This window comes from Astatotilapia calliptera, chromosome 3, assembly GCF_964374335.1.
Source record: "Astatotilapia calliptera chromosome 3, fAstCal68.1, whole genome shotgun sequence".
Lineage (NCBI taxonomy): Eukaryota > Metazoa > Chordata > Actinopteri > Cichliformes > Cichlidae > Astatotilapia > Astatotilapia calliptera.
In genome coordinates, this window is record NC_137424.1 from 43,700,865 (window position 1) to 43,711,306 (window position 10,442).

Genomic DNA, 10,442 nt, shown 5'->3' on the forward strand with positions numbered 1-10,442 from the left:
TGTTTGAATAAACCATTATTTTTTTATGCATTGCTGCATGACTGATGTAAGCACAAAGATTAAACTAAGATGAATTGAATCCTATTTACTTTATTGAATTTTATTTTTCAGGAAGTGTCTAATTTGAGCATTAAAACGGTGCAGTTGTAGAAGTACGTGATTTTACTGGACTTAAACCTCAGTGGTGAACAAATAAATACAAATTAACTAAATTTTTAAGGCAAATATTGCTCTCTTTTTAAAAGAGCAGATCTCTTTGGCAGCTTATGTAATCAATAATAAAATAGTTGACTAAGTTTAGGTAGTATATCAAGCAGCTCACTAGCAGCCAGAATAATTATGTTTGCACTTTAATAAATCACAGCCTATTGTTAAAATAACCTTCTTTTTTTAAAAAAAAAAAAGTAGAGCATAGCTATATGACGGATTTAAGCGTATTTTATTGTCCAGTGCTTATAATGTAAATGCAGTGTTGAATTGTGGAGCTGCTCCCTTGACCTACTCTGATGACTACTTCCACCACTTTAGACATTACCTCAGTGGTTCCTAAGGCCTTGGGTGAGGCTGAAGTCTTCATTTAAAAAGTCAGAAACTGAATAGAAACATTTTTCAATCTATTTTGGTCTAAATATTTAGTTACAGGAAACTTTAAAACAAAAAAAAACAGTTTTGGCTTGGCTCGATTATTTTTAAGTGTTCTTTTTATATTATTATGATGTTTATTAAATGTTGAGTATGTAGTTGTGTAGAGACGGTCTCGCTGGCGTTATCCTCTGTGGAGTTTTGCGTTATGAATGACGACACAGCATGTCTGGTAAAAAGGTGTTCCGGCCTTGTTGGGGGATACAAGCCGCCGTTTAAAATGCGTTAAGTCGAACGCACCACTCACACGCAGTGTAACGGTCGCGATGTTCCGCCTTCAATATAAAAGCCGTTAAACTAACGCTTTCAACACGGAGGCTATCAAATCCGATTTTGTGGCGTTGTAAACTACAAAATTGCACTTTAAACGTTACTCGAAAGCATTGTTTCGTATCTGGGACAAACCCATGCTACAAAGGAGCTCCTGTTATCCTCTTGCTTGAGTAAAACATAACACGTATCTGGAGAGGTTTATTTAGAAAAAAACGTAACCGGAACTAGCTTGGTCGCGCTTTCGTTAGCCTGACGACATTGTGGGCGAAGGGGGAGGTAAGTAATTATTTAGGGGGAAGAAAGAAAGAAACAAAGTTGTCGACTGTGCAGTGCTCACGGGGAGGGATTTTTATTTATCACGAGCGGCTCTTTTAGTCCTGCACCGGCCTGCTGGGGGTTGATTCGAGTGTAACGGCGCGCCGGTTTTCCCCTCAGTTCCTGCTGTCCTCCCAAACTTCCCCGCTGCTTTCCTACCGAGTCCCGAACAGGATTTCTCTTTTGAAAACGGGAATGATAAAAGGAGTCGAGCACAGGCGGATGGACGGAGGAGTGTAAAGCCAGTGCGGTGTGTGCGCTTTCCATTGGCTCGCTTACAACTAAAATACGCCTTTTCTGTCATTATTTTCCCTCCTCCGAGTAACTTTCCCCCCTGAGATGAATGGCAGAAGTCGGGTGAGTCGACTATCTGCGAACAAGCGGATTTCTGCTTTTCTCGTCTACACTGGACCCACATGAAGAGGTGATAGCCTGCATCCTGCTGAACCTCTCTCTCCCTCGCTCTCTCTCTCTCCCCCCGCTTTGTGCTTCGTTAAGAGGAAATTCAAACCCCAGACTGGAGGAGATCCGCGATCAGCCCGAGACTTGGCTCGAGTGTATTTAAGTCTTCTTTTTAAAAACTTTAAACAGAGACCATGCAGCTGTGGAGCCACATGAGGGTCCACAAAGGAGGCCCTCTGCGATCATAGGTCCACGCAGAAGTCTCCTGGATGTCTGTCTCTCCCGTTTCCTGGCTGGATTGAATTGTGTTAGTAATTTTTTTGTACTCCAATGGATTCTTCCTCACCACAGCCTACCTGTACCTGTGGATTTACCACATGAGGGCAGCCAGGTGACTCACAGGACTCAAGTCATGTAACCACCCTGTAATGTCTTAAAAGTTTTTATTTATCTGCTCTTTTTTTGTATTTATTGTATCTGTATAGAAGGGGTCCTGCTTTTGTTTTTCTTTTGTAGCTTTGAACTAGATTCCAGGCCAGTTTTTTAATTTCTTGTTACAGATTTTATTGTAGCCGTCACAAGGGAATAACTGTAGATTTCAGTCTTTGTTCTGCTGTACGTCCACTCACACTGTATTTGAGTGCAGTACTCTGTAACATTTAAAAAAACAGAGAGAGGGGGGAGTTGCTGTAAGACTTGACTTTGCCCAGGCAGGTGTGTGTGTGAGAGGGAGCACAGGAAGGCTTAATCATGGACAGGCCGATAAGCAAGCTGCTGGAGAAGCTGAAGCTAACGGACTCGGGGAGTGTGAAATTCAACGTGTCGAAGAAAAAGCACGACTCCTCCAGCAACTCCAATAACAGCAACGCCAACACCGGCGTCCCTGTGGGCGGCAGCGGAGGAGGGGGCAGCGTTCTGCCGCTGGCTCCCAGCTCTGCAGCTGCCTCGCCCGCAAGACCTGGCCAGTTCCCGCTTGCCTCGGCAACCACAAGTGATCCATGTGTGCCAGCAAGTGGGAGAGGAGGAGGAGGCGGCACAGGAGGAGCAGGAGGAATGGGGTTGACTTCCTCTCAGCTCCTCACCACACCATCTACTTCCTCCACAGTGGGCACCATCCCCCCAGATGTTGAGCAACCACCTCACCCCTCTACCTTGGCACCGCTGAGGCGTCCTTCCTCTCAGCAGCGGGCTTCCTGCTACCTGGGTGAAGGTGTAGATTCCCACCTTAGGCGTGAGTCCGGCCTGAGTCCCGAGTGCGACCCCATGGGAGCGTTCGGCTCCAAGGTGTCCCTCAATCAACGTCGATACTCATTGGAGCTTCAGCAGCTGGTCCAACGACAGCAGCTCCTGTCCCAGCCGCCTCCACTCTCCGTCCCGCCACCATACCCTGCTGCATCGGGATATGGATCGGCGCCCAGAGGCGGCGGAGGCGGCTTGGCTGAGCCCGGCTACCTCTCTGAGCCTGAGCGGCACAAACGCCTGTCTCTCCAGGAAACCCTGTTCTACAAGCGGCTGAGCACAGGCAACGATCTGTGGGAGAGCACCCGGCCGGCATCCCTCTCTCATCCACCACATCGCCCATCTGATATGAGCGGAGGAGGTGTAGGAGGTGGAGGCCTCTTTTACCCGCCAGGGCCAACCCTGAGTCCGTGCTCATCCTTCAGCTTCCAGGAGTCTGTGCTGGTCAGCCCCAGGTCCAGCTTTGCCTCCAGCACGGCCAGCGGAGGAGGAGGAGGGAGTCCCATGGGGAGCCGCTGCAGCAGCAACCGGACCAGTGGCATCAGTCTCGGCTACGACTTGCGCTATTCTGCATCCGGAGGCCTCCCTACCCAGCAGCAGTCCCCATCTGTGCCGACCGGAGGCTCTGCAACTGGATACGGAGTCCCGGGCAGGGCCGGAGTGACCTCCGTAGAGGCCTGGACTCAGTACCTGGAGGCAGGGATACGTTCAGGTGTGTACGATAGCCGTCACTCCTACCCGCCTGCGGTTGGGAGTCCCGCGGCAACGTGTTATCAGACAGCTCCAGATTGGTGGGAAGAGCAGCAGGCGGGCGTACGAGGCAAAGATCCAGGCACGATGGGAGAGAGGGCCCGATACTCAGACCTGCCCGGCACCCGATACCAGGAAGAGCTGACCCGACTTCTGCTGAGAGATGCTGCGCTGGAGGGCGATGGGCTGCTGGAGGGCCTGATGCTGAAGGAGCAGGCTCTCAGCCTCACGCCTCACGCCAAATCGGGCGTCACGCCAGCAGGAGGGCTGGCCAAACCTCAGGAGGAGCCAGGAGCCTTGCCTGGGAGAGAGGCAACAGAAAACCGGCAGGAGTTCTTTGGTGAGATCCTTATTTTTTTTTTTTAAATTTTATAAATTTATTTTGCAAAACAAAAAGTAAAAGAAGCAAATCAGTGGGACTGGATGGAGATGGGCAGCTGTGTTTAACTTTAAAAACAGTAAAATCACATCCCTAACCCGAGCCAGCAGCCTCACTGCTCATCCGTCCCCACGGCGTCCGCCCCTCACTGTGTTATTACTGTTGTCCTCACCGCCTGGTGTCGGATCACAGGTTTCTCTCTAAATGAAAGGGTTGTATGGATGGATGGACAGATTAATAGTTGAAAGAGTGTGTATGGATAGGTGGATGGTGCCACAGAACCTGCAGAGACATGCAGGGTCATAACACACAAAGCATTAAAGGAGTGGAGAAGGGGAGGGGGGAGGAGGGGAAAGAAAAAAAAAACATCAGCCAGGCTTCAGAAACCGAGATGCAGACAAGTAGACGTGTTTGACCGGAGAGAGGAAAGAAAATCAGTGCGCTAAAAGTTACGCACGGTTGTCAGCTGATGTTTGCACATCTTGCCAATTTGCCACAGTGGTGGTGCGCACAGAGGGCTAATGCAGCGGATCTGCACGCCGATTAAAGTGCAAAATTCTGCTGTAACACTCAGACATAAATTACATGGTTCCATATAAACACAGCTCCAGCCATTACTGAGTCACACAAGATTAGGGCTCCAGTTCTCTCAGTGTGCCAGTGTGTGTGTGTGCGCGAGCGTGTGTGTGTTAGGATGGCTAGATGAATGTGCGTATGTCTCTGTGTGTATATTGTTTCTTTGTGGCAGGGTGTGTCCCCCCCCCCTTTGAGTGACTTCAGGCCACAGTAACGCAGTGTGTGTGTGAGTCATGTGTATATGTGTGTGTGTGTGTAATGCTGCCTTGGCGTGTGCAGGGGTGGTGTGCTGTAGCCTGTTTTTCAGCTCAGGTATGTGTGCCTGGAGGGGACATACAATACTGTATTCCTCTCAGCCATTAGCGAGGAATCAGAAGCTCTGAGCCGTGAAGACAGACGCCCTGAGCTCAGCTCGGCAGCACACACCTGTGTTCAGGTGTAAAGCTGAACAAAATTAAAAAAAAATAAACGCAGTAATAATGAAAAAAGAAAGTAAAAATGGAAGAAGAGGAACATAAACTGAACAGATGTCGATTTATAGCTTTTAAGCTTCACTGTTTCACGCTCATTTTGTACATGCTCAGAGTTTCCAGCATGGAGGGCGGCATGTGTGCGAGTGTGTGAGCCAAAAGTTCAGGCTGCTATAAATGCGTTTCAGCGAGTGTTATTTTATTTTAATAGGATGTGGCTCAGAGCATAGAAAGCTTCTGTTTGTCAGGGGCAGTCAATCAGAAAAAAGCAGGAAGAGGATGAACTGAGGGGCCACACAGACCCAGTATAAGATAAGTAAGGATTATTTTGCGCTGTGACTCATGCAAAGCTGCTCTAGTAGAGTCCTATAATTAAAACAAAATGGAAATAAGAATAACCGGTCCACCTTAAATACCTTATATTGTCTCATGATGTGAAAAGAACAAGGTGTAGTCACACAAATGTAGTCATGCGATGTGTCTATTGATTAGTTTTAAGTCATGAAAGGAGAGCAGATGTAGTTCAAAGTGTGACATTTGTCATTTTCTTTGGTATCAACTTGACTTTTGTGCCCCTAGTGAGCTTTATTTTGAAAAACCCTTTGTTTTTAAACCCTAAGTTCAGTCTTCTCTTTTCGTTCTTTTCAGTGAGTAATGTCAACCCCGCTTTCTTTCCATCTCTTTCTATATGCAGCCGTTTTCATACATTATATTTAAAGTTTCGGCTCTTTGGTTTTTGGCTTTGGCACCGGCTCATGCCTCTTCCTAAATATCGGAGGGATTGTCCAAGCTCGCAGAAGCAGGGTGTAGGAATTCTTGATTTGTGTGGCACTCCCTGAGCCACATTAGAAAGGAGAAGGGGGGGAAAAAGCTCAGACCAACCCTTAAATTGATCACAGAAAGAGTGATGCGCAGGCCACCACATTTCTGCTTTACATATGATTGTGGAATGAGGTTGGAGACAAACAGGCTCATTTTTGAAGCTTTTTCACAGAAGTAAAACTGATTACTTGCATTTCTTTTTTTGTAGGTCCATTTTGCTTGGTTATCTTCAGTATTTCAGCCCCCAAAAATGCCACCAAGCTTCTTGTTTCTTAGCCACTGGCCAGCAATTTAAGGAAAGCTGCACAAGCGTTAATTTCTATTAATTTTGTTGTTGCTTGCTTTGTAGTTTTGGCCCCCAGCATGGTAGGGGGAGGGAAAAATGGCTATGATGTTAAGTCTCCAAATTGCTCTTAATGTGGGGGGTTTAAGTTTAAATTTAAAGGTCTCGGTCTCCAAACTCCAGAAGAAAGAATCGTCTATGTTCTGGAAAAGCTGCCAAGAAGTCAGATCCGGCGGAGTTTCCCTTTAATAACAGAGAGGCTCGGCAGACACTCATGAGTGGATGAGCAAACAGGCTGGCATGGGTAACGAGGTTTTAACTGTGTGAAAATCCCCTAGGTGGTGCGAACGAGAGGATTTACAAGTGTTGACACTTTGTGTGGAGTTGGATTTCAGACACATTCTCCAGGAATGCGTCGTAAACAGAGCGCTGAGAGCCCCCGCCGAGCCATTGCTCCCGACTAAATGCGAGTTTGTGTCCCGGCAGGAACCTGCGTGAAGTGTGGGAAAGGAGTGTACGGGGCGGATAACGCCTGCCAGGCTCTGGAAAACCTCTATCACACTCGCTGCTTCACCTGCGTGTCCTGCGGTGAGTACGGCTTCCCCCCACCCACGCACACAGACACACACACACCTGACCAAACACAGCAATGATGATCAGGCTTAATGATGAATTTGTGCCACCGCCACACCTTCTGCAAACGCCCTCTTTGAAGCATTTACCACAAAAATGTGGAGATTTAATTATGCTGAGTCACCTCTGCCCCCATCTGCAGGACGCACCCTGAGAAACAAGGACTTCTACAATGTCAACGGCTCTGTGTACTGTAAAGAGGATTATATGGTAAGAGTCGAGGCCGAGGCTTGTTTTGTCATCCGCCTCTCTCACACACAAACACACTCAGACGTGCTCGGAGTCGGTTTGGGGGGAATCGAGGTTGCGATATTAGTAATCTCTTTGTTTTAATTACAGTTTTCGGGATTCCAGGCGGCTGCGGAGAAGTGTAGCGTGTGTGGCCACCTTATTCTCGAACAGGTGAGGGCTCTGTGTGAGTGTGTGAGAACCAGCACACCAAATACCTCCCAAACATTTGGAAAAACTCAGAAGAAACGCTCTAATCTTTAATCTTCCTTTTAGTTATTTACATCCAACGTTTCCCATAATGTTTTCGAAGAATCCCTCGGAGAGTAGAGAAATTCAGTGACGTCCTTCTGTTGGCTGCTCGTTGGTTTCCCACGACAGATTTTCACTGGAATGTTTGCCTTGGGTTTTTGATAAAGGGAAAAAAATGGCTCTGCAGTGATTATCTTAAAACTTTTCACCATATTTGAACCACATAATACCCATAATATAAATAGCAGGCTGTCACTGTGTCTGTGATCCACAAGCATTATTTTCTGCATCAGTGGCTCGAAAACTTGTTGGTGCAACAGTGTTGAGAGGGGAAAATGCATTCCTGCTGGACTTGGGAGTTTAATTGGAAACACTGCTGCTTAAAGTATAACATTCAAGTTAATAAAGTTTATTCTTTTGTCTCCTGTTGAACGCTGTCTGGTCTCTGCTGGATTACTGATTGAAAGTGGAGGATGTTGGCAGGACAGTGTGGTAATGCTAAACCTGTTATTACCTGAGTCTGATGCTCTTTTTGGCTTTATGGGAAGTCCCCCCTCCCCCTTTACTTTTTAAATATGGCACCAAATCACTCGAGACTTTAATGCATTACAGAAAGAAAACCAGTAATCATTTATGTGCAAGGGATTGACAACAATGGGGACAAAAAACCTCACTTTTAACTGGAAACTGTCCCCAAGTAGCTAGAAAATGTAACTTCAGGGTAAACAGAAGAGCCACGGTGCAAAGGGAGCTGGAGTAGAGGGCTGTGACAGGATGTCATCATTAATGGCTGTACTGTTTAGCTGGCTGTGTGAGTCTTTGACTGGTGGGGGGAAAAATCACTGCTATTTGAAAATACTCAGAACAGCTTCAAGGTTTGTATTCTTTTATTTGTTTTTTGAGCAACCAGATTGTAAGTTCTGGTCAGAGACATGTTTGCTTTTGATGCCATTAAACTCAAGATGAGGGAGATATCGTCAAAGCTGGGCGGCCTACATCAAATCTGATGTAGTCTGTTTTGATGTAATCTGCTTTCTTTGGAGGAAGAAGAAACGGAAGACTAGAAAAAGTAAAACCTAACAAAATTTTCTCTGTTCCTTTTATGCTCCTACACACACACACATCCTTCACAATAGCCAACCACTCCCTTGCAGTTGGTGGATCCTTATCCAGCCTTTGATATTTTTATTTTTGAACTTAAATCTTAGATCTGGTTGTTCTCACCCTCAGATCCTGCAGGCTCTTGGGAACTCGTACCATCCCGGTTGTTTCCGCTGTGTGGTGTGCTCCAAGGCTCTGGATGGGGTGCCTTTCACCGTTGACCAGCACAGCAAAATTTACTGCGTTGCAGACTACAACAAGTGAGTATTGTACCCGAGCACAAAACGGTCAGACTGGAGCCTTTGCTGGACAAATCCTGGTCCCTGGGCCTTATGTTTGACACTCCTGCTATAAGAGCTTCAGCTGTTCTGTACTGAAGATGTTATGAAGTTTGCACATTTAACATTTTGCAGAATGTGCTGCTGCTTAAAAATAACCGCTCCTGTGTCTCACTGCAGGACTTTTGCCCCGAAGTGCGCTGCCTGTTTACAACCCATCTTGCCTACTGAGGTGAGTAACGCTGACCTATCTCGTACTGTTCCTCTTCCTACCATTTAAGCTCCCATCTGGTTAAGCCTTCCCTCCTAGAAGGCCCCATCTGCTCTGATTGGTCAGCTGGCCTGGTTAAAAAATGAGCTGTGGCTTGCACTCATGAACCGTGAGTGTAGACACTGCCCTCTAAAAGCTGCTGTGTCACAACACTTCGGATTCAGCGGTGTATGTTTGAACCAGAATCTGTCCCACAGCAACGAATTAGCATGACTGTGTTCATAATTTACTTTGTTTTGGGCAGTTTTCCAAACTTTACACAGCAGTGTGACACAGAACAGGCAGGAAAGTACTGGAAATGTGGCTCTGCTGACCTCTGTTTGCTGTTTCAGGGCAGTGAAGACATCCTCAGGGTCGTGTCTATGAACAAAGACTACCACTTTGAGTGCTACCACTGTGAGGTAAGTGACGACTTAACGTTTCTGACTTCGTTTTGAAGCGAACCCACAGCTGACCTCGCCCCGTCTCCTCTCTTCCACCCTCAGGAGTGCGGCAAGCAGCTCTCCGATAAGCCCGGCTCGCAGTGCTTCCCTCTGGACTCCCACCTCCTCTGCCACTCGTGCCATGTGAACAGAGTGTGCGCCACACATAACGTCCCCCCTCACAACACACACTGATCGGCTTCTATGCAGCTGTAGATTTATTTTTATGTAAAAGCTGGTCTTAATATGCTGTCCATCCCCCTCCCATTCGCTCTTTCTTTACAACAAACCTGCTGAGATTGAGATGTTTTCACACTTCACCTTTATTTTGTCTGACTTGGATCAGTTTCTGATTGCCACATGTACTGCCTGCTGTACTTCTTGTACTATTACTGTACAACAGTTAAAAGGGAACAGGAAAACTACTGCTTTTTTTAATTCTTTACCCTAATGTGGCTACTGTTTGCTGTAGAGAAATGAGGGATTTTTTTTTGTTTTTGTACATACATTATTGCTATCAGAAGTTTTGCACTTAAATTTGACTTTACTGTAAGAGATTTGTTACGTGAATCTGTACAAGTTGGAAAACACATTACTGTAATGATTATGTTGTAATAAATATTTTCTCTGCTCACACAGATTGTGTAGCTAGGTCAAAATTCAAAGAGGAGTCATCGTGCTTTCTTGTTTCGTGTCTGTTTTGGCTGCTGCCTGTCGGGGTCACCACAGTGGATCATCTGCCTCCATCTCTAATATCCTGAACCTCCTCTGAGATATTCTTTTTGCATCCTTTGTCCCATATGTCCACTCTCTGCACGTCTAAACCATCTTAAGCATGTCTCTATAATAACTTTGTCTCCAAACTGCTCACCCCTCCAGTCCATTCTGCTCACTACCAGTGAAAATGTTAACACCTCCACCTTGGCCTCCTGTCTTTTTGTCAGGAGACAATGACACTGACCATACATCATAGCAGGTCTCATTACAATCTTGTAAACCTTGTCACAAATCACCGGACACTCCTCTACACCCACTCCACCTGTCTTGTGCACTGTCCATAGCTTTGAACGATTGACTCCAGGTATTTAAACTCACTCCCTCTACAG

General features: G+C 46.5%; 1 protein-coding gene across 1 annotated transcript; it reads left to right on the forward strand.

Annotated features, from left to right (window-relative positions):
- Window positions 1-1,238: 1,238 nt before the first annotated feature.
- On the forward strand, window positions 1,239-10,001 carry ajuba (ajuba LIM protein). Its single transcript, XM_026162230.2, has 8 exons — window positions 1,239-3,961; window positions 6,638-6,739; window positions 6,927-6,994; window positions 7,124-7,186; window positions 8,495-8,625; window positions 8,824-8,875; window positions 9,247-9,315; window positions 9,400-10,001. The coding sequence occupies exons 1-8, from the start codon at window positions 2,383-2,385 to the stop codon at window positions 9,529-9,531; spliced, it is 2,196 nt and encodes a 731-aa protein (XP_026018015.1). The 5' UTR covers window positions 1,239-2,382; the 3' UTR covers window positions 9,532-10,001.
- Window positions 10,002-10,442: the final 441 nt, after the last annotated feature.

Bases quoted from the DNA above. Each gene is read 5' to 3' on its own strand.
- ajuba (XM_026162230.2), top strand. From the start codon at position 2,383: ATGGACAGGCCGATAAGCAAGCTGCTGGAGAAGCTGAAGCTAACGGAC. The intron at 3,962-6,637 runs GTGAGATCCTTA...GTGTCCCGGCAG, and splicing joins AAACCGGCAGGAGTTCTTTG to GAACCTGCGTGAAGTGTGGG. The intron at 7,187-8,494 runs GTGAGGGCTCTG...TCTCACCCTCAG, and splicing joins GCCACCTTATTCTCGAACAG to ATCCTGCAGGCTCTTGGGAA.